The 23,724-nt window shown below is 53.0% G+C and overlaps 1 protein-coding gene across 3 annotated transcripts in view; it reads right to left on the minus strand.

Moving 5' to 3' along the window:
* The window catches only part of ARAP3 (ArfGAP with RhoGAP domain, ankyrin repeat and PH domain 3), a 62,686-nt gene extending 39,192 nt beyond the window's left edge, over positions 1 to 23,494 (minus strand). For 2 of the 3 annotated variants that reach the window (XM_048860827.2, XM_048860826.2), the window contains exons 1-5: positions 23,384 to 23,494; positions 19,614 to 20,809; positions 11,874 to 11,923; positions 10,938 to 11,011; positions 10,534 to 10,610 (exon numbers count right to left, since the gene is read on the minus strand). In XM_048860827.2, coding sequence (XP_048716784.1) covers positions 10,534 to 10,610; positions 10,938 to 11,011; positions 11,874 to 11,923; positions 19,614 to 20,770 — 1,358 coding nt within the window. In that variant the 5' untranslated portion in view covers positions 20,771 to 20,809; positions 23,384 to 23,494. Of the gene's footprint in view, positions 1 to 10,533; positions 10,611 to 10,937; positions 11,012 to 11,873; positions 11,924 to 19,613; positions 20,810 to 21,830; positions 21,928 to 23,383 lie in introns of those variants that run through there. The other variant, XM_075131419.1, reaches the window with a different exon arrangement.
* Between the last annotated feature and the right edge of the window lie 230 nt (positions 23,495 to 23,724).

Below are 23,724 nucleotides of genomic sequence, written 5' to 3' on the forward strand. Positions count from 1 at the left end.
CCGGCATCAACCCCCTCCCGCCCCACAAACCCCAACACCGACTGTGTGGGAGAGAGGACTGTAGCATGACACACAGGGTAACAACTAGGGCCAGGAGATGTTGCTGCTGTTGCCTACTCTGACCTTGTCTCTGCTTGTTTCCCCACCTGTTTTCCTTTCTCTAGCTTTGGCACCTGCCCCGCCTCCGTGGGGCACCCCTCCTATCTTGGTCTGTCATTTTTAATCCTCTGACTTCAGCTCCCTCCATTTCTTCTAGAAGGCCTGCAAACTTTCTGTAATGGAATGCTAAACTGCAGCCAGTCCATATGTGGTACAGAAGAACATGACATGGTGTCAGGAGTAAACTAAGAACAGAAACAGAAGGCAAACAGCAACAAAGGTTGCAGACAAAAGGAACAGCAACAAAGGTTGCAGGATCTCATCAACATGCCCCAGAGAACTTCAGCTTTAACAAACCTTCAGACTGGACAGACCAGAAACCATATTTTGCAAGATTTCACATTGCTCCCAAGCTGCACAGAGAAACTGGAGATATACAGGTATCTTCTTTAATTTATGCTATGGGGAGGCAAGCAGAATGAATCTTTCAGTCCTCTGACTTTACTGAAGACAGTCACAAAGAAGACTGTGAAAGGGTTCTGGCTATGTTTGATGCATACTTTAGATTGCAGAGAAATACAACTTGTGAAAGAGCATGTATTCACCAGAGAATTCAAGAACCAGGGGGAAATGTTGAATGTTTTATAAGAACTCTGAATAAATTGTCTGAAAACTGTGATTTTGGGAATGCAAACCATGAAAATACACCTCTACCCCAATATAACGTGACCAGATATAACACGAATTCGGATATAATGTGGTAAAGCAGCGCTCCGGGGGGCGGGGCTTTGCCGTCCAGTGGCTCAAAGCAAGTTCGATATAACGCGGTTTCACCTATAACGCGATAAGATTTTTTGGCTCCTGAGGACAGCGTTATATCGGGGTAGAGGTGTATCAGAGAGAGGCTGGTCTTGGGTTAAGAGATATAAAACTTTCAGAGCAGCTACAAGTGAAGAGAGATTTAACTCTAGCCACCGCTATACAGATACCGAAATAGTCTGAAATGATGAAAAAGCAAAACCTAGAGAAACTTAACAAACTTGCAAAACCTGTGTAAAGCTGAGCCAATGAAGGATTAACAATCAGCAAGCTAGGGGACCTATAAGCAATCCTCAAGGGCATATCAAAAGGGTATTGCAATGGTAAACAGGGTCATTCCTTGTAGATGGTTAGCAAAGCCACGTCAAGTAGACTAGAATCTTTAACATGTTTGTCTGTATTGTTAGCGAACCAAAGGGCAGATGCTAAGTCTATTCGTCTCTGTTTACTTATATCTTGTTAGAAGTTTAACCATGTAACCAGATTAGCTTGTAGATGCAAATTCGTTTTCATGTCTTAATTGCCTTATATTATGTATGAGGCTGGTTCAGTTAACCATAAGATCAAAGATGTAAGATACTGTAGGAAATTAATAATATTATTTATGCTGTCTTCAACTCCCTATGCTATAATGAAATATCAGCTGATTGCCTGATGTCAATGAATGCAACTAGTTTACCTGTGTCTGCAGAGGAAATAGAAGATTAGCTTCAAAGCAACGCTCCACAGACAATCTGCACTGCCTATTCTTCCTCAGGGGCAGGTCCTGCTGTGACAAGAGACTTGTCAGCTTGCTAGAGGGCTTTAAAGAAACATCCCAGGCCTTATCCTGCTATCTCTAGTCTGCTTAAACTTTGAACAGGAAAAATATAAGTCGTAAGACGGAGATCTTCCAAATAATGATTTGGAATAACCTGGAAAATACTTGGAAAGACTTGAACGGACTCTACACTTGGACTGCCTATTGGACTGTACCTCTTAAATTGATTCCAGAAAGACTTTTACAAATCAGCAGCCTCACCTCACCATCTCTGCTGTTTTCACAGTAACAGCCGTGTTAGTCTGTATTTGCAAAAAGAAAAGGAGTACTTGTGGCACCTTAGAGACTAACCAATTTATTTGAGCATAAGCTTTCACATAGAATCATAGAATCATAGAATATCAGGGTTGGAAGGGACCCCAGAAGGTCATCTAGTCCAACCCCCTGCTCAAAGCAGGACCAATTCCCAGTTAAATCATTCCAGCCAGGGCTTTGTCAAGCCTGACCTTAAAAACCTCTAAGGAAGGAGATTCTACCACCTCCCTAGGTAACGCATTCCAGTGTTTCACCACCCTCTTAGTGAAAAAGTTTTTCCTAATATCCAATCTAAACCTCCCCCACTGCAACTTGAGACCATTACTCCTCGTTCTGTCATCTGCTACCATTGAGAACAGTCTAGAGCCATCCTCTTTGGAACCCCCTTTCAGGTAGTTGAAAGCAGCTATCAAATCCCCCCTCATTCTTCTCTTCTGCAGGCTAAACAATCCCAGCTCCCTCAGCCTCTCCTCATAACTCATGTGTTCCAGACCCCTAATCATTTTTGTTGCCCTTCGCTGGACTCTCTCCAATTTATCCACATCCTTCTTGAAGTGTGGGGCCCAAAACTGGACACAGTACTCCAGATGAGGCCTCACCAATGTTGAATAGAGGGGAACGATCACGTCCCTCGATCTGCTCGCTATGCCCCTACTTATACATCCCAAAATGCCATTGGCCTTCTTGGCAACAAGGGCACACTGCTGACTCATATCCAGCTTCTCGTCCACTGTCACCCCTAGGTCCTTTTCCGCAGAACTGCTGCCTAGCCATTCGGTCCCTAGTCTGTAGCTGTGCATTGGGTTCTTCCGTCCTAAGTGCAGGACCCTGCACTTATCCTTATTGAACCTCATCAGATTTCTTTTGGCCCAATCCTCCAATTTGTCTAGGTCTTTCTGTATCCTATCCCTCCCCTCCAGCGTATCTACCACTCCTCCCAGTTTAGTATCATCCGCAAATTTGCTGAGAGTGCAATCCACACCATCCTCCAGATCATTTATGAAGATATTGAACAAAACCGGCCCCAGGACCGACCCTTGGGGTACTCCACTTGATACCGGCTGCCAACTAGATATGGAGCCATTGATCACTACCCGTTGAGCCCGACAATCTAGCCAGCTTTCTACCCACCTTGTAGTGCATTCATCCAGCCCATACTTCCTTAACTTGCTGACAAGAATACTGTGGGAGACCGTGTCAAAAGCTTTGCTAAAGCTTTGCTACATCAGATGAAGTGAGCTGTAGCTCACGAAAGCTTAAGTTCAAATAAATTGGTTAGTCTCTAAGGTGCCACAAGTACTCTTTTTCTTTTTGCATCTCTGCTGTGAAATTGACCTATGGACTTTACACATATCTGTATATATATCGAGCTTTTAACCGTTGTAACTCTCCTCTTTGTATTCCCTTTTTAATATTAAACCTGTAGTTTTTAGTTACTAAAGGATTGGCATCAGCGGGATTATTGGGTAAGATCTGAGACTCAAACTGACCTGGGGATAAATCCTTTGAGATTGGCAAACCTCACATATGGTGTACCAGGTTTTCAATAACCCCTCTCTATATTAGGCTTGTCTGTCTAATTCAGGGGTGGGCAAAGTTTTTGGCCCGAGGGCCACATCTGGGTGGGGAAATTGCTTGCAGGGCCATGAATGTAGGGCTCGAGCAGGGGGTTGGGGTGCAGGAGGGAGTGTGGGATGTGGGAGGGGATGCACTGTGCAGGAAGGGGCTCAGGGCAAGGGGTTGGGGCAGAGGAGGCATGCAGGGTGTATGAGGGGGCTCAGGGAAGGGGGTTGTGGTGCAGGAGCGGGCTCAGGGCAGTGGTGCAGCAAGGGGTGCGGAGTGTGGGAGGGGGCTCAGGGCAGGGGGGGTGTGGGGTGCGGTCAGGGTACAGGCAGGGGGCTCAGGGCAGGGAGCTGGGATGCAGGAGGTACAAGGGGGCTAAGGGAAGGGGGTTGAGGTGCAGGAGGGGTGCGGGGTGCGGCAGGGGGTTGGGGTGCAGGCAGGGGTCTCAGGGCAGGGAGTTGGGGTGCAGGGTGCATTCGGGGTGTGGCTCTGGCCCGGCGCAGCTTACCTGGAGCGGCTCCCTGCCTGCCTGCCCTGACCCCGGCCCTGTGCTGCTCTGGCACCACGTCCCTGCGACCCCTGGAGTGCCTCCCCCAAAGCTCCCATTGGCTGCAGTTCCCCGTTCCCGAAATCAACAGTAGAGAATTCAACAGAAACCATTGACATCTACAATTTGTTCTTCAGAAAGAACAATCAACAGAGAAAACACTACAAATGATAAACGCAGAACAAGAAGGCGGGTCAAGGATTCCAAAGTGACCATAGCTAGTCGTTGCAACTAATGGACAGCCAGCTGACCAAGTTGTTACATGTTCGGGTATTGTAATTAGAAAACCAGCACAATTCAGAGACACTTAACAGACAAACTTCAAAGACAGCATAAATATTGTAAATGGTGGAATATAGGACTTGAAGTGGGAGATGTGACGGAATGCTAAACTGTATTATACTGTTCAGCCTGTAGGTGGCAGTATGTAAAATACTGTATTTAAACTGGTTTCAGAGTAACAGCTGTGTTAGTCTGTATTCGCAAAAAGAAAAGGAGTACTTGTGGCACCTTAAAGACTAACCGATTTATTTGAGCATAACCTTTCGGGAGCTACAGCTCACTTCATCAGATGCATACTATGGAAACTGCAGAAGACATTATATACACAGAGACCATGAAACAATACCTCCTCCCACCCCACGCTCCTGCTGGTAATAGCTTATCTAAAGTGATCACTCTCCTTACAATGTGTATGATAATCAAGTTGGGCCATTTCCAGCACAAATCCAGGTTTTCTCACCCCCCCCCTTTTTTTTCCCCAAAAACCACACACACAAACTCACTCTCCTAATGGTAATAGCTTATCTAAAGTGACCACTCTCCTTACAATAAGAAAAGGAGTACTTGTGGCACCTTAGAGACTAACCAATTTATTTGAGCATGAGCTTTCGTGAGCCACAGCTCACTTCATCAGATGTGTACCGTGGAAACTGCAGCAGACTTTATATACACACAGAGAATATGAAACAATACCTCCTCCCACCCCACTGTCCTGCTGGTAATAGCTTATCTAAAGTGATCAACAGGTGGGCCATTTCCAGCACAAATCCAGGTTTTCTCACCCTCCACCCCCCCCCCCACAAATTCACTCTCCTGCTGGTGCTAGCCCATCCAATGTGTATGAAAATCAAGGTGGACCATTTCCTGCACAAATCCAGGTTTTCTCACCCCCCCCCCCCCAACCACACACACACACACACAAACTCACTCTCCTGCTGGTAATAGCTTATCCAAAGTGACCACTCTCCCTACAATGTGCATGATAATCAAGGTGGGCCATTTCCAGCACAAATCCAGGTTTTCTCACCCCCCCCCCCCAACTCACTCTCCTGCTGGTAATAGCTCATCCAAACTGACCACTCTCCTTACAATGCGCATGATAATCAAGGTGGGCCATTTCCAGCATAAATCCAAGTTTAACCAGAACGTGGGGGGGGGGGGGGGCGAGAGGTAGGAAAAAACAAGGGGAAATAGGCTACCTTGCATAATGACTTAGCCACTCCCAGTCTCTATTGAAGCCTAAATAAATAGTATCCGATTTGCAAATGAATTCCAATTCAGCAGTTTCTCCAGAGAGAATTGGAATTGGAATTTCTCCAACTGCTGAATTGGAATTCATTTGCAAATTGGATACTATTAATTTAGGCTTAAATAGAGACTGGGAGTGGCTAAGTCATTATGCAAGGTAGCCTATTTCCCCTTGTTTTTTCCTACCCCTCCTCCCCCACAAGAAAAAATTCTTTTTGTATTTAAACTAACCTTAGTCAGATCTGGGAAAGCATTACAGGATCTTATGATGAACCCAGCTGGTGTGTACAAGTAAGCTCTGTAGCCACTCCAGATCTGGTAGAGTAGAACATGACACCCTCCAACCTCCATCCACCTCAAGTAAAGTCTGTGGGGGGGTGGGGGTGGGGTAGATCATCTGCTAAATCTGACCAGTTTTCAGAGTAGCAGCCATGTTAGTCTGTATTCTCAAAAAGAAAAGGAGTACTTGTGGCACCTGAGAGACTAACAAATTTATTTGAGCACAAGCATCCAATGAAGTGAGCTGTAGCTCACAAAAGCTTATGCTCAAATAAATTTATTAGTCTCTAAGGTGCCACAAGTACTCCTTTTCTTTTTGCGGATACAGACTAACACAGCTGCTACTCTGAAACCTGTTAATCTGCTTATGAGACCCTGGCACCCATTGATCAGCTAAACCATACTCATGCAGTAGTAACTCCCTAGGACTCAGGGGTTCTCACTGTTACACACTGTGTGTACCTGGCACTAAATGAGGGCAGCAGATCTTCAACTTAGATTCTTCTGTTCCAAAGGCACAGGCCCCTAATTCTTGAGCTGTAGGATAGCTTTCATTGGTTAATGGCTGGCTATAGGGAGCTGATGACATGCAGCCTTTGACACCATCCAGTACTAGCTGGTTCATTACCACACACATATTTGTGGCCATGTACATAATCATCTCCTCCATGTAAAGAACATAAGACAAGACCGCTCTGATGATTGGAGGCCATGACAAATCATCTCATCTTTGTTCTTTTGATTATTGTTTATGTCACCAAGTCTCTTTGATCCCACATGTACCTAGCACATTCCTCTCTATATATTTTAAAATATAATCACCCAGCTTCAAGGACACGGACAGAGTCAATACTAGACACTGAGTCTCCCTATGCCGCTCAACATCAAGGAGTATCGAAATAACTCTGCTCCAAATACTGAACCTATTCACGGGGGCTTCCCTCACAGCACTAGCTCAGAGAGGGAGAAATTCACCCCTGTGCAGAGACTAGCACGAAGAGGACGTAAATGAAGCCAAAGTGCGGCACAGATCTTGGACTGGCCTGGGCCACAAAGTTTTAAGCCGGAAATGAACATTCACCACTTTCCAGGTGTCTGGGTCTTGGGTGTATCACTGCAGAGATTTAGGTAAAAAGCAGTGACTTGGCTTCATAGAATCATAGAATATCAGGGTTGGAAGGGACCTCAGGAGGTCATCTAGTCCAACCCCCTGCTCAAAGCAGGACCAATCCCCAACTAAATCATCCCAGCCAGGGCTTTGTCAAGCCTGACCTTAAAAATACCTAAGGAAGGAGATTCTACCACCTCCCTAGGTAACCCATTCCAGTGCTTCACCACCCTCCTAGTGAAATAGTGTGTCCTAATATCCAATCTAAACCTCCCCCACTGCAACTTGAGACCATTACTCCTCGTTCTGTCATCTGCTACCACTGAGAACAGTCTAGATCCATCCTCTTTGGAACCCCCTTTCAGGTAGTTGAAAGCAGCTATCAAATCCCCCCTCATTCTTCTCTTCCACAGACTAAACAATCCCAGTTCCGTCAGCCTCTCCTCATAAGTCATGTGTTCCAGTCCCCTAATCATTTTTGTTGCCCTCCGCTGGACTCTTTCCAATTTTTCCACATCCTTCTTGTAGCGTGGGGGCCCAAAACTGGACACAGTACTCCAGATGAGGCCTCACCAATGTCAAATAGAGGGGAACGATCACGTCCCTCGATCTGCTGGCAATGCCCCTACTTATACATCCCAAAATGCCATTGGCCTTCTTGGCAACAATGGCACACTGTTGACTCATATCCAGCTTCTCGTCCACTGTAACCCCTAGGTCCTTTTCTGCAGAACTGCTGCCTAGCCATTCGGTCCCTAGTCTGTAGCGGTGCATGGGATTCTTCCGTCCTAAGTGCAGGACTCTGCACTTGTCCTAGTTGAAGCTCATCAGATTTCTTTTGGCCCAATCCTCTAATTTGTCTAGGGCCCTCTGTATCCTATCCCTACCCTCCAGCATATCTACCTCTCCTCCCAGTTTAGTGTCATCTGCAAACTTGCTGAGGGTGCAATCCACACCATCCTCCAGATCATTTATGAAGATATTGAACAAAATCAGCCCAAGGACCGACCCTTGGGGCACTCTACTTGATACCGGCTGCCTACTAGACGTGGAGCCATTGATCACTACCCTCTGAGCCCGACAATCTAGCCAGCTTTCTATCCACCTTATTATAGTCCATTCATCCAGCCCATACTTCTTTAACTTGCTGGCAAGAATACTGTGGGAGACCGTGTCAAAAGCTTTGCTAAAGTCAAGGAACAACACGTCCACTGCTTTCCCCTCATCCACAGAGCCAGTTACCTAGTCATAGAAGGCAATTAGATTAGTCAGGCATGACCTTCCCTTGGTGAATCCATGCTGACTGTTCCTGATCACTTTCCTCTCCTCTAAATGCTTCAGAATCGATTCCTTGAGGACCTGCTCCATGGTTTTTCCAGGGACTGATTTTTCCAGGTTCTGTTAGCAGGGCAGGACAATGACCTGGTGTTTGCTAAATGAATCAATGGGAAAAGCCATTTTTTTTTGCCATGCTAAGGGGCTACCAGAAGTAAAGGAAAGTTAATTTAAAAATAAGTATTGGATAGTGAACCTTTAAATTCTGCTGGGATTTACCTGGTGCGGGAGGGGCTAATTTAAACTCCTGAGACTTTCTGATGGGCCTAGGGAGAGAAGTGGATTTCTGAATGGGAAGATACGGTTGGCTAAGTAAATTCTACAGAAAGCAGCATTGCCTCGATCTAGTTAACAAATGAAGGTGTTATTCTCCGACAGAAGAGCTGAGGGGAAATAAGAGCTGGTAACAAGCAACAGTGATACCCATGAAGGAGAAAAATGAAAAAAAATCTAATGTCTGTGAGAATCATTTTAATCTGATCTGGGTCCCAAAGATTGAAATGTTCTAATCATAATTGTGCAGATTTTGCATGGTGTCACAGGGCAGTTACTACATGGTAGTTTGCAGAGTTACTGTTATTCCTAAACTAATTAACAGATTTACGTGCTGTGACCGAGTGGGCATATTTTTATGAGTCCTGTTTGTGCCTCAGTTTCCCCTATGTACTGCACTGTTACCAAATGAGTGGAAGGGGACTGTTTGCTCTCAGGGCAGGTTGACACATACAGGTGTGGGTGTCACCTACTGTCTGGGCTTTAGTCTCCATATGAAGGGAGCATCTGAGAAGGCAGTGGCAAATCCAATCACTAGGACGTTGGCACCTAGCAACCAACAACCCAGAGGGGAGATGGATTTCCATGCCTCTCCTTAGGTAACATGCACAACAATCCCTCAAGTTGGGATCAAAAGACTGGAGAGATGGGGAATAAGAGCTGGCTGCTGTAAGGAGTCAGGGCTCTCAACTGGTATCTGAGGAAGGAGATCAGACAAAGGGACAGACCAAGCTTGAACCAAGGGGTTCCCTACAGCTTGGCTGGGCTCTAGGCTGACCAGAATGGACTATGTGTTAACCTTCATTTCTCTGTACTACCCTAAGGCCTTTCTGTGCTGTGTGCCAGTTAACAAGAAAACCCGACTGTGTCGACAGCGCTGGGTGAGCGTCACTGCCAATGCTGGGCGAGGTGCATTGATCTCTGCAGAGAGGACTGGTCTCCATTAGGGTCGTCTCAGTTGGACTCGCTGAGCAGAGCTCATGGGGTGCAGCAGGGGGGCTGGAGCCCCAGAGGTCCAGTCTGAGGAGACAGTGAAGCCACGTGGCTGATCGTGGGAGAAGAGTGAGACCCCAGGGGTCTGGGACACTGAGGGGTTCCTCCTAGACACTGTTACACAGCTGGGAGTGTAGCCCCAACCCTGTGGATCCGTGACATGCCCATGCTGTGCTCAGAGAGTGAGTGATGTCATTTTGAAAAAACTAAATCCTCTGCATTTTATACATAAGAGCCTGAATCAGGACTTCAAGTGCAAACTTCAACCCTACTCTGAGGTCGCGATCGATGCTTCTGCCTCTACATTCGGCTCCAGCCCCCTGCAGCTACCATCACCCTGGCACAGGCCACCTGCAAGCCAGCATGAAGCTCAGGAGGAGCGCGCTGAGGACACTAACAATGGCTGAGAGGAAAAACGCGTGTGACACCCAACCAACCCCTGGAGCATCTGGCTAGCCAGGGAACAGCTTCCCTGCAGAATCCTCTGTGAGCATGTGGTGCCGCTAACCTCTGAGCTGCAGTGCCATGCCTTGCCAGGAGTACTGCTCTGCCCTGTACATACCAGGGGCTGCTGGTGCATGGCATGGCACGACTGTCTCACCCCAGCTAATGGTGAGAGAAGGAGCACATCCAGCTGCAAGGGACATACAACAAACACCAGTTCCAGCCTCGCCCACCCTGGCATCCCCACCTGCTCCTCCATGCAGCCAGGTTCTCCCCACACACGGAAGGAGCAACTCCCTCAGTCAAACCAGACTGACCCTGGCTTTCCTTGCCCTCTATTGCCCCAGCAGCAGACACCTCTCCCCAAAGCCTGGAAACTACCATCCAACCTGCTTCGCCTGCCCCCTGAGAGCATAGAGGCTCCATGGAGCAGGTTTGGGGCCAGGGGCTATGGGCAGTGGTGCTTACCTGGGCCTCTCTCTCTCCAGCTCTGGGAAGTGCTCTGGCACCGCTTCACAGTCTGGCACAGCGGGGGTCCCTGTGCTCTGAAAGAAGACCCTGGTGAGAGCTCTGCTCCATAGCTCTGTCTGCCCAGGCCACCCGCCCCTCAACCTCAGGCCTCCGTGGACTGCCTTCCCCTGCATCAGCCAGTGCCCAGGAGCCAGGGCCTACCACCACCCCATCGCCTGGCTCTGCCAGGGCCTGCACTCTGCTGAGCAGCCGAGGCCCGTGGTCCAGCACACACTGCTGCGAGGTGCAGCCAGAGGGAGCGGAAGCCGGAGCGTGGCCTCACTCCTATTTCATCCAGACTCGAGGCAGGAGCTGGGCCCAAACATCCCCGCCCTCCAGCCTGCACCCTTGGTGGCCCTCACCTTCTGCTCCCAGGCAGGGAGCCCACGTCCAAACACGGCCTCACAGTAAGGACTGATGGGGTCCTCGGCAGGCTCTGCGGGCACAGACACAGCAGGAAAGGCAGTGAGCTGCCAGTCAGAGCTCTGCTGGAGATGGGGGGCTGGGGGCCCAGGGAGGATGGGGATGGGGTGGGGGCCCCGCAAAAGCAGGAGAAACCCCCCTTGTGACTCTATCCCTCAGCACTTGGGCACTGCTGTGGGAGGCAGGAGGGCCTGGCGTGGGACGCAGGGCACGCCGTTCACCCCCCGGATGTCCCTGACGCCAGCAGCTCTCACAGGAGCACAGCCCAGCACTGGGGGCAGCGCCGCCTACCCTCAGCGCTTCCCAGCGGGGCGGTCCAGGCATGTGTCTGGGGACAAGCCCCTTGCTAGACAGAGAACCCAGGAGTTACCCTCCGGACTGGACAGAGGCCGCCATGGAAGCAGACACCACTGGGTGGGTTCTGGGGGGCTGGCAGCTTCCAAAGCCATAGAAAGACACAGACCCCAGCAACTTCCCTTTGCTCTAGCAGTGCCCTCACCCCCATCCATGTATGGGCACCAAACCCCCATTCTAGCAATGCCCCACCATCAAACCCCTATGGGCCTCAACTCCTCGCATTCTAGCCATGCCCCCCATGGGCCTCAACGCCCACCCGGCCCTAGCAGTGCCCCAGCCCCCATATGAGCTCCCAACCCCTCCCTACCCCATTCCCCTATTGCCCACTCCATCAATGCCCCACCCCACCATCCCTGTATGGGCCTCAATCCCCTCCTACTCTACTAATGCCCCCAAAAGGGCCAACCCCACAACTCTATTCATGCCCCTGCACCACCCCCATCCCCGGGAGGAGGCGACATGGGGGCCTTCAGGGGGACAGGCTGTGCACGTAGAGCGCCACAGCCCCCAGCTCTCACCTGGCCTCTGTGGGATGGGGGGCAGGTCCAGGCTGGGCCATCTGGGAGAGCTAGGAGAGCAGAGGAAACACGTCAGAGCCTCGGGCAGCAGGGTTACCACCTGGCACCCTCTAGAGTGGGGTCTGCGCTTGGGGCAACCCTGCCCGGGATGCGCTGCCCAGACAGGGAGCAGCAAGGCAGCGTGGGCCAGAGGAAGGCCCAGTACTGGGCTGGGGGGAGGGAGCTGTGGAGCCTGGTGCAGAGTGCTACTCAGTGTCTACAGGGAAATCTCCCAGGGTGAGGGGAGGGCTCCAGCCTCACAGCCGGCAGGGCCCTTGGGAGAAGGGCTGGCGCTTGCACCCGCTGTCTTCCCCCAGCCTCTGATTGCACAGGCCGGGCTGGCGGTGGAGGGGCTTCCTGGTTCCTGCCATGGGAGCAGGGCTGCTCCCCTCCTCAGTGCCACCACGGGGGAGCCTGCGACTGGAAGGAGTGCTCCCCTCCCCAGTGCTGCCACGGGGGAACCTGAGACTGGCGGGGAGCTGCTCCCCTCCCCGGCACAGCCACGGGGAAGCCTGTAACGGGGGCTTGGGTTTGAAGGCTTCTTTCTCCCGGATTTCCCATCAATCCTAGACTGCAACGAGGGTTGTCTGGAGGGCAGGGCCTCGGCCTGTCCAGACAGCCCCCTCCCCCACCCCGCCCCCAGCTTTACTTTCCTAGCTCTCCAGTGGGATCAGGCCATTACTGCTGCCCACACCCGAGGCCTGGCACTGATGCTTCAGATTCCCTCCCCTGGTGGGCCTGCCCCAGCCACCCAGCTGTTGGCCACCAGCTCTAAATCATCAGCCAGGCCTTCTGATGCAGCAGCCTAGTGCTGCCTGCCCCACCTCACCCCACTCTACCCAGCCCAGCACTGCCCACTCTCCACAGCACAGTAAGGCACAGGCAGGCTCCCTGCAGACGAGCCCTGGGCTCCTCCTAAGCCCCAGGCAGTGTGCCAGCTGCCAGGAGGGCACGTGCATGCTGCATCGGACTGTAGGTGAAGGCATTCCCCAACTAGCTGTGATCTAGCTAGACAACTGCAGTGTGGCCATGGCAACCCGGGCAGCAGCATGGGTGAGCCACCAGAGTATGCATGCAGGGTGCTGGGCAGTACTGGACCCAGACAGCTGGCCCACTATTCCACCACAGCTAAACTGCTATTCCCAGGGAGCAAGCTCCATCTCAGCTAGCGTGGGCAGGGGAACACACCCGGGAGGCAGAGCCTGTGTCCCCAGGTGAGCGAGGAGGGGACCGGGCATGGAGCAAGGACTGAGGGAGATGACTAGAGCCCTACCAAATTCACGGTCCATTTTGGTCAAATTCACAGTCATAGGATTTTTTAAATCGTTGATTTCAGCCATTTAAATCTGAAATTTCACAGTGTTGTAATTGTAGGGCTCCTGACCCAAAAAGGAGTTGTGGGGGTGTTGCAAGGTTATTTTAGGCAGTGAGGGTTGTGGTACTGCTACCCTCACTTCTGCGCTGCGGCTGGCGGCGGTGCTGCCTCCAGAGCTGGGCAGCTGGAGAGCGGTGGCTGCTGGCTGGGAGCCCAGCTTTGAAGGCAGCACCGCCGCCAGCAGCAGCGCTGAAGTAAGGATGGCATGGTATGGTATTGCCACCCTTACTTCTGCGCTGCTGCCTGCAGACGTGGCCCTCAGTCAGCAGCCGCCACTTTCCAGCAGACCAGCTCTGAAGGCAGCAGTGCAGAAGTAAGGGTGGCAATACTGCAACCCCTGTAAAATAACCTTGTGACCCCCTCCTCCCCCGTAACTCCCTTTTGGGTCAGGACCCCCAATTTGAGAAACGCTAGTCTCCCCCCGAAATCAGAATAGTATAGGGTAAAAGCACACACAAGACCAGATTTCATGGGGAGAGACCAAATTTCATGGGCTGTGATGTGTTTTTCATGGTCATGAATTTGGTAGGGCTCTAGAGATGACCCAGCCCTCCCCATCCCGCCACAGCCCCTGCACTATGACCTGACCATGGGACCCTGAGCCCTCCCCAACCTGGTCCGGCCCCTTGCACTGTGACCCAGTCACTGGGCCCTGAGCCCTCCCCAGCCTGGCCCCTGCACTGTGACAAGGCCACGGGCCCTGAGTCTTCCCCAGTCCCCTGTGCTGTGACCCGGCCATGGGCCCGGATCCCTCCCCAGCTTGGCCCCCTGCACTGTCACCTGGCCACATGACCCTGAGCCCTCCCCAGCCCCCTGTGCATTGACTTGGCCACTGGACCCTGAGCCCTCCCCTGCCTGGTCCAGCCCCCTGCGCTATGACCCAGTCAGGGCCCTGAGCCCTCCCCAGGTGGGTCCCTGAGCTGTGACCTGCAGGCACAGTTCCTTCCTCTTTTAACCTCTAGTAACTGGATCCTGGAACAACAGCAATGCTGCCCACTAGCCACAGGAACCTCCACTGCTCCTGAGCCAGCCCCAAAGTAACCTCAGCAAGTCCCCTTCTGCCTAGAGGCCCGCAAGACCCAGCAGATCCCTTCCTCAGGGCGTAACCTGCGCTCAGGGCCCAGCACTAGCCTGTCCCCCAAGGCGTGAGAGATCCTGGCCTGGCTCATCCATGCTGTGCGCCTTGCCGCAGGGCTCTCCTCATTTCTGACCTCAGCACAGAGGAGTGCTGTGAAAGGGGCTTTGTTAGTGTAAGCAGTGTCAGGATGAGCTCCACCCTGACATCTGGTGGTGAGGTGTGGCAAATTGTGGAAAAGAACTTCAGGGGCCGATCTCATTTGCATAGGCACACCCACCCCGCCTAGAATGAGACCATAGCTGCCCAAATGGTCACTTTGGCTGCTGTGGGATCCCCAGTGTCTCTGTTATTGGGGCAGGAAGAATAAATTGTTATTACCCTGATTATGGTTCTCTGTGTTGGATCTTCGAAGTGGATACTACCAGATCCCTCTGGGAGAAGAAGATAAGGAGAAGACAGCCTTCATCTGCCCATTAGGGTTTTATCAGTTCGAACGCATGCCCCAAGGGATTTCTGGAGCACCTGCCACCTTTCAACGTCTCATGGAGAAAGTTGTGGGAGACATGAATTTACTGCAAGTGTTAGTTTATTTGGATGACCTGATTGTGTTTGGAAGAACCTTAGAGGAGCATGAAGAAAGACTTCTTAAAGTGCTTGATAGGTTGGAGGATTATGGTCTGAAGCTTTCAATTGACAAATGCCAGTTCTGCAGAACCTCAGTGAAGTATGTGGGTCACATTGTGTCCCAAGAAGGTGTGAGTACTGATCCTGATAAAATAGAAGCACTCACTACATGGCCACGTCCAAGTAACTACAGAGAACTCAAGACCTTCCTTGGATTTAGTGGCTACTACCGCAGATTTGTGAAAAACTATGCTACGATTGTAAAGCCTCTGAATGATCTTACCAGGGGACATCAGTCCAGCAAGAACAAATCTAAGTCCAAGAATAAGGGGAGGTCCCCAAAGCCTCCTGTGCAGAGACACAATGGCCCCTTTGCACCATTTGGGCCACGGTGGGATGAGAGATGTGAAAGGGCTTTTCGAGAAATCATTACTTGCCTAACTCATGCTCCAGTCCTAGTTTTTGCTGACCCAAGCAAACCATTTATCCTGCATACTGATGCCAGTTTGGAGGGTCTGGGAGCAGTCCTGTACCAGGAAGTGGAAGGCAAATGTAAACCTGTAGCCTTTGCCAGCCGAGGATTGTCTGATAGTGAAACTCGCTATCCCACCCACAAGCTGGAATTTTTGGCCTTGAAATGGGCCATCACTGAGAAATTTCGAGACTACTTGTATGGTGCTCAGTTCCAGGTGTGGACAGACAACAATCCACTGACTTATGTGTTAACAAGTGCTAAGCTGGATTCTACAGGGCAGAGATGGGTGGCCGCCTTGGCTAGCTATGAGTTCAGCATTCAGTACCGATCAGGGAGAAGCAATGTAGATGCAGATGCATTGTCCAGGCGTCCGCAGGCTCCAGAAGTTGCTGTGATACCCACAGATGGAGTGAGAGCTATTTGCAGTGTGAGTCGCCGAGAGCCAGAGGCCCGTGAGGGCTTTCAGGGATGTGTTGCAGAAGCTTTGGGCCTGCCCCCTGAATGCATGCCTTCTGCTTCGGTGAACTATATTGCATTAGACCAATCTCCTTTGCCCATGCTCAATGCGGCTGACTGGCAAGAAGCCCAGCGGCAAGATATTGACATTCGTGATACACTACTTGCCAAAAGGGAGGGGCGAAGCCCAGCTGCGGTTGTCCCACCTAACCCGGAGGGTAAACTACTATTGAGAGAATGGACCAAACTAAAACTGATTCAGGGAGTGCTACACCGAATGACCACTGACCCTTTACAAAAACAACGAGCACAACTAGTACTGCCAAAAAAGTACAGAGCCCTGGCCATGAGGGCCCTTCATGATGACTTTGGGCATTTAGGGATGGAGAGGACCCTGGAACTTATTCGTAGTAGGTTCTATTGGCCCCGAATGGCTGAAGATGTTCGCAGGAAATGTGAGACTTGCGCTCGATGTGTTCAAAGGAAAACTCTGCCCACGAGGGCTGCATATCTCAAGAACATCACCAGCAACAAACCTTTGGAGTTGGTATGCATTGATTTCTTGTCTGTAGAGGTAGACAAGAGGAATGTTGGAAACATTCTAGTAGTGACTGACCATTTTACACGGTATGCACAAGCATATCCCACACGTAATCAGAGGGCCACCACCGTTGCTCGAGTATTGTGGGACAAATATTTCTCAGTCTATGGATTCCCGGCTCGGATACACTCTGATCAGGGGCGGGATTTTGAGAGTCACCTTCTGAAGGAGGTGCTGAAGATAGCAGGAATTAAAAAGTCTAGGACAACGCCTTATCACCCCCAAGGTGATCCTCAGCCAGAGAGGTTCAATCGAACCCTATTAGATATGTTGGGAACTTTGCGACCAGAGCAGAAGGCAACCTGGAGCCAGCATGTCGCATTTCTGGTGCATGCCTACAATGCCACAAAGAACGATGCTACGGGAGTCACCCCATATCTCTTGATGTTTGGGCGAGAACCAAGATTACCCATAGACTTGTGCTTTGGTGTATCAGAGGATGGAGATAGCTATGAAACTCATCAGCAATATGTATCCCGACTAAGAGAAAAGCTGCGGGATGCTTATCGCTTAGCTACCGCTGCGGCTCGGAAGAACGCAGACCGCAACAAACATCGATATGATGCTAGAGTGCGTTCGCAGGAGCTCCAGCCGGGGGACAGAGTCCTGCTGCGAAATTTGGGTATTGCTGGCAAACACAAGATAGCTGACAGATGGAAGGCAATACCTTACCTGGTGATGGAAAAGCTGGGAGATCTGCCGGTCTACAAGATCAAACCTGAAGACGGTCCAGGGCAAATAAAGACGGTGCATAGAAACCTTTTGCTCCCTGTGGGGGAATTGGTAAGCACCCCTTGTGAGATGGGCCACGGCAGGGCCGCCGGGCAGAACAGAGGTGCTAGACCAAAGCCGCCATCCAACACAGACAGTGGGCCCCCTGCAGCTAACTTATCCCTATTCTGCACATCTGAGAGTGAGTCTGAGGAGGAAGACACAACCCTGGTGTATCCTGGGATGGAGACAAGATTTCAGTCTCGATCAGCTGAACCAAACGAGAGTTTTCCCTCTTCCGCCCTAAACCCAATGGCGGAACTATTTAGGCCCCTTTCTGATACCCCGGTGCTGCTGATGAGACCCCCCTGTGATGACACACACAGGTTATTGGACAATGGGGACGGACAGGTAGAGGATGTCCTGGGCACCTTGGACCCTCCAGCGTTAGAACTAGGAGTGCAGGGGCCTACGCCAGTAGCCGAGGGACCCTCCAGGGAAGCCTCTCCATCCGTCACTCAAGAGGATGTTCCCCCTACCTCGACAACAGAGATTCTCAATAGACGAGACAGGGTGATAAGACCAGTGAAACGGTTAACTTATGATGCACCTGGGGTGACTAGTGAGGAGCCAATACATTTAGCACACAGGCTTGTGGAAGCTAAAGTGGGCTTCCTGAGGCCCTTTGGAGGAAACCAATGAGTTGGTATAAAGGGAGTGTGATTTGTCGGGACGACAAAGTCTCGGCTGGGGGGAGGATGTAAGCAGTGTCAGGATGAGCTCCACCCTGACATCTGGTGGTGAGGTGTGGCAAATTGTGGAAAAGAACTTCAGGGGCCGATCTCATTTGCATAGGCACACCCACCCCGCCTAGAATGAGACCATAGCTGCCCAAATGGTCACTTTGGCTGCTGTGGGATCCCCAGTGTCTCTGTTATTGGGGCAGGAAGAATAAATTGTTATTACCCTGATTATGGGAACTGTGCTTGGAACTGTATGTGGCCTTTTGTTATGATGGAGGGATTCACCATCAACTAAGTAGCACTCGCTAGGCAAGGGTCATGGGTTCCAAAACTGTGTGAATGGAGAGAGGCTGGGGACAAGTATTAATACTTGGTGGCATGGGCCCCTTGGTGAGGGCCTTACATGCTAATTGCACTTCCTCCTCTCTCCACTGTGGAATATCAGAGCTAATTTTGATTTCATTAGAAGTCTAGTTATAGGCTGCTGAGCTCACTTTGGGCTGACAGTGCACCAGCACTGGGGCTCCCCTACTACAAGCTGAATTCACCTAAGAGCTGAAATCACTGAGTGTTGTGTTAAGTAGTGGGGGAGCCTGAAGATATATTGTGGAGCAGTTTGCGGGACGGCTGGTGAAGCAGTTCGACGCGGAGCAGTGTGTGGATGGCAGGAGCGGCTTGTGGGCCGTGGAGCTGAGCGAAGGAGTTCGTGGGGCGGCTGGCGGAGCAGAGCGCAGCTGAGCGAAGGAGTTCGTGGGGCGGCTGGCGGAGCAGAGCGCAGCTGAGTGAAGGAGTTCGTGGGGCGGCTGGCGGAGCGGAGTGCAGCTGAGCGAAGGAGTTTGTGGGGCGGCTGGCGGAGCGGAGTGCCGCTATGGAGCTATGGGGCGGTCAGCTTCAGATCACGTAAGGTGCCTCTTACCCCCGTCCCATTTCCACCCAGGTTGGGAGGTAAAGCTCCGCAGATAAACTTTCGAACTCTGGGGCTGCCCTGACCAGGGTCAGAGACTTTTGGGGCATTGGACTTTTGGGACTTTGGGTGATTTGGGGTTGCTGGACTCAAGAACCAAAGGGAAAAGGGCATGCCCCAATTTGCCTGGGGTGGGTTCTTTTTTTTGCTCATGGGTTGTGTTATGAATCCTGTTGGTGGTGTTTCCCCAACATAATGCCACATTGTTTCTCTCTGTTATTAAAAGGCTTTTGCTACACTCAGACCATGTGCTTGCGAGAGGGGAAGTATTGCCTCTTGGAGGCGCCCAGCGGGGGTGGTATATATTTGTCCCAGGTCACTGGGTGGGGGCTCGAGCCGGTTTGCATTGTGTTATTGGAATGGAACCCCTAGATATTGAACCCGGCCCTTGTTGCTGCCAACTCTGATGGGCAGAAGGGTTACAAAGGTCCATGCACACCCTCCACCCCCTTCCAGAGGGTTGGGAGCTGCAGTGAAACGGGGCCTGGGGCTGTCATTTAGGCCAGATGGTTGCACTGCTGGACAAGGCTCTAAGAGGAGACCTAAGCAATGTCTACAGGAAACATGAGGCGCACAGCAGGAGTTCGGCCTGCCCTGCCCGGCCTGAGCTCTGCCCCTTTTCCTGCTTCCAGGTAGAGGGCAGACCGTGGTGCTAGGAGCAGGCTCACACTTACTCAGGCTTCTCTGCTGGTGTGGTCCCTTGCTGCGCGGCTGAGTCCAGTGGCCGTGGGGTAGGTCGATTCCTCGCAGGCTCCTCATCCCCTGAACACCCAGCTGGTTGTGAAGGGGGCTCTAGTCCCTCATAAATGATATTCGAAACCATCTCCATCCTGCCCCATGCAGAGGCTGGCTGGGAGGGGGCGCCTGGGGCTGGCGAAGGCTCTCTTTGCGCGCTGGCAGCAGGGCTGGTTGGAGCAGACCGTGGGAAGCTGCACAGCGAGTGGCTCATCCCTGGGCTTGCGGGGCTGCAATCAGCTGGCTGGATCCCATGGCCGAGGCATGGAGAGACACCGGGGATGGAAGGGGAGGATTTTCCACACCCAGCCTGGATCTCCACATCATCCAAACCCACTTCAGCCACCCCAGCCCGTGGTGCTGGCATAGGCTCCAGAGCACTCTCCCTACCCACAGGCTGGGGGGCCTGAGGGCCTGCTAAGCCTCTCTCTCCTGAGCCGGCCTGCTGCTCCAGGGTGAACTCCGAGCGCCCAAGATCCATGGAGCTTTCCCCTGGCACAAACCCCTCGTGTACAATGAAAGCAGCAGAAGGCCCCTCACAGCCAGGTTTGCGTGTTGGCACCGATGTCCGTGCCAGCGGTGTGGGCACCAGGCCCTGCTCTGGCCTCACTGCTCGGCTAGGGCGTTGGAAGAACGTCCTGGGCTTGGGTACCGGCTTGGCAACGGGTGGAGCAGGCTCCCTCTCCAGAGATGGGTTTTGGCTGGGGCCAGCTGAGCACTGGTGGTTCCCAAGCCCATCAATGGCTGCTACTGGGGCTCCATTAGCAGTACTTGTACCATTGTTCTCCTTGCCTGCTTGGCACACTCTGGGCACTTCCAGGGGCTCTGTACATGTGCCAGGCTTGGCACAGGCATCTCCTGCCATGGGCCTGCCTTTGTCTTGCACCAACAGCTGCGTCTGCTGCACCAGACTCAGGATCCTTTTGCGGTGCCCAGTGGCAGTGATGCCGATCCGCTGCAGGTCCTCGTTACCCAGGGAGACAGCATCTCTGGTCACTTGGTACCCATGCTGCTTAAAGGTTTCCTGGTATCTCTCCAAATGGATGGTGGCCAGCCAATCAGCAATGTCACAGTCGGCGTCGCACGGGGAGAACATGGCCTGCGGACCCCCACCAGGGGACTGTCAAGCCATCATCTGAGGAAAGAGAAGAGAGAGGTTGCCTGAGGAGACAGGAGGAGATGGCAGTGCCACAGAATAGCCAGAAGGCCCAGTGCTTGGAAGAGCCTGTAGGATCCATGCCCACTCCAGCGCTTTGCTAGGACACCCCTCTGAGCTCTGACTGCTCTGCTCCCAGCTCTGTTAGAACCTGCCATGGGCAGTCAGTCACTCACATGGGCAGTCAGTCACTCGCTGCCAGAGGGTGTGAGTGCTCTGAGCAAGGGTCGGAGCATCAATTGCCAAACCCTGCCCCAAGCCTTCAAACCCTGACCCCCCTTTCATCTGAGAGGTCATGACCCCAGCCTAGGCAGGAACCGTCCCTCCCTCGCAGGCTGTGAGGGTCTCACACAAACACAGGCCTCCAGCTCCCGAGACAGAGCTGACTCGATCAGACATGGGGTTGTCCCTGGCCAGACAAAAGCAAGCCCTGTCAATGGGCATCACTGACTCCATCCCTGCTAGCCCCTCCTCAGGCAAGTCAGACAGAGGAGCCAGTGCCTGACTCCGGCTGGGATTTGTGCTTTGCTGGTAGGGAGGATATCGGGCCATTTGCTGTATCCAGAATCTCAGCCCATCCCTTGAGCAGGGGGACCAGGGAACGCAGATACCCATGGTGCAGCTGCCCCCCCCAGGGACGGTTCTCTGATGCTGGCTGGCTTGGGGAGGGCTCTGCTCTGCTACTGGAAGGATAGCATCAGAATCTCCCTGACGGTAGGGAGGGCATGGGAGAGGTCAGCATGACTCATAGGCAAGCCCAGGGAGACAGCATCTGGGACACAGCCCCCAGCCACACGCATTCCAGGCAGACAGGCTCCCAGCTGTGCTCCCCACACTGCCTGGGGAGATTGCCCACGCAGCTTGGAGGGGCAGCCCCTCTCCCTTCGGATAAGGGCCTCTCTCAGATACCTTGGGACTCTGCAGGACTGGGGCCTGCGTGTCTGTGCAGCACCCAGCATGACGGGGCCCTGATCCTGCTTGGGGCTTCCATAACACAAACCATAATAACACCAGCTCTCCTCCGCCCCCAGCTCAGGGCTGCCAGCAGAGCTCCCTCCATCCAAGGTCCCAGGACAAAGCTCAGGAGCCCTGTCTGCAGCACGATGAGGTTGCTGTGAGGTCCTTTTCCCATGAATCATACTGCTCTGTATCAAGCCAGCTGCGCTGACTCCACAGCCACCAGCAGGGTTTCCAGTTCCTCCATTTCCCCCTATTGTTCAGGGCAGACTTCCTTCCTTCCTGCCGCTCACATTCTCCCACGCAGCCCCCTCCCGCCTCCCCGGAGCCCTGTCGTCCATGCACTGGGAATGTGCGGCGCTGGGAATGGGTAGGTGCGCCTCTGTGCACAAGTGTGCACTGGTGTGTCTGCGATCATGTGATGTGTGAGGCTGTGAGAGTCTGTTGGTGTCCGCAGCAGCTTGGTGCAGATGTGTTTGTGTGTGTGCAGTTGTGGTGAGAACAGAGGATACATTAATCTGTCCAGAACCAATTAGCTAAAAAACCTGAGCCAATTTTTAATTTGTATGCCAATTAACCTGGAAAGCTCTCCCTGTCACAAGCAGGAAGCACAGCTGTTTACGTGTAGGACCTACACTAAATGCCATGAATGTTTTTAATGCCATTCAGTTTTGGAAAAGTGCCCAGGCTAGAGCAGGCCTTTACATCAGTGGGAACATTTGCCACGACCCAGGCTGTGCAGACACTCAACCATCTGGACCTCCGCTGGCAGGCCCACTTCTGCAGTATGGAAAAGGAAACCTAGTCTGCTGAGGTGGGGCAGTAGCAAAGCAGGGTCCCAGGCCTGCCTGTGGCTTTATAATCGCACCTTCCTAACAAAACAACCGCTCTCTCCTCTGTCAGCGGAGGAGGGCCCCAAACAACAACTAGGCAGAGACTGAGCAGGGCGATCCGGCCAAGCAGCCATGGGGACCAGAAAAGAAATATTTACCTGTAGGAAGCCCCCTCCCTGCCATACCAGGCACCAGAGGGCACTGGCTGGCAGAGCGGGGGGTTTCTCAGCCACCCAGTACCAGGTGCCAGGGGGCATTGGTTGGCAGGGGGGATTCTCAGCCCCCTGTACCAGGCACTAGGGGGCATTGAGTGGTGGGGGGTTCTCAGGCCCCCTAGTACCAAGTGCTAGGGTGCATAGACTGGGGTGGGTTCTCAGATCCCTGGTACCAGGGTGAATTGGCGGTGGGGAGGAGAGAGGAGAGTGCACTGGAAGCTGACTGCCTCTGCCAACTGTCCAACTGAAAGAGAAGGTTTCCTGCAGACCGGAGAACAGAACCCCCCGCCCCTGGCCCGGCAATCCGAGCCCACGGAAACCCAAGCGGGGAAGCGATCCGCGCCAGTCACCGCTCCCGGCCATTAACTCTGGAGCCGAGCGATGTCGAGTCCGAGGATAGCCGCCCCGTTCGCGCTGTCAAAGCCGAGCCCCAAAGGGGAGCCGAGTCGGCCCGGCCCCGCGGACCCCTCCGCGCGGCCGGCCCTGCCTGGCAGAGCCGCTGCCGCGGGCGGTGCCCTGCGCCCCGTCCAGTCCCCTGAGCCCCTCACCTCTCGCCCTGCAGCGCCGTCCGCTGTAGCCAGCGCGGCCGCCAGCCCGGGCCGCTCCTCGGGCACAGGTCTCTGAGCCGCTCCCCGGGCTCAGAAGAACTGCGGCTGGGGCTCGACAGCGGGACGCGACTAAGCGCCCTCCCCCGGCCGGCCGGCCGGCCCCTCCCCTCGCCGGCACTTCCTCGCCATCCACCGGCTCCTGTACCCCTGCCCCCACCCCGCACTGCCCTTGCCCCCTGCCCTGGCACTGCCCCCTGCCCCCCATCACCCCCGCCCCCTCCCTCCCTGGCCACTACCCCTGCCCCCCCTGCATTGTCCTGCCTCCCTCCCTCCCTTACCAC

This window comes from Caretta caretta, chromosome 8, assembly GCF_965140235.1.
Source record: "Caretta caretta isolate rCarCar2 chromosome 8, rCarCar1.hap1, whole genome shotgun sequence".
NCBI lineage: Eukaryota > Metazoa > Chordata > Testudines > Cheloniidae > Caretta > Caretta caretta.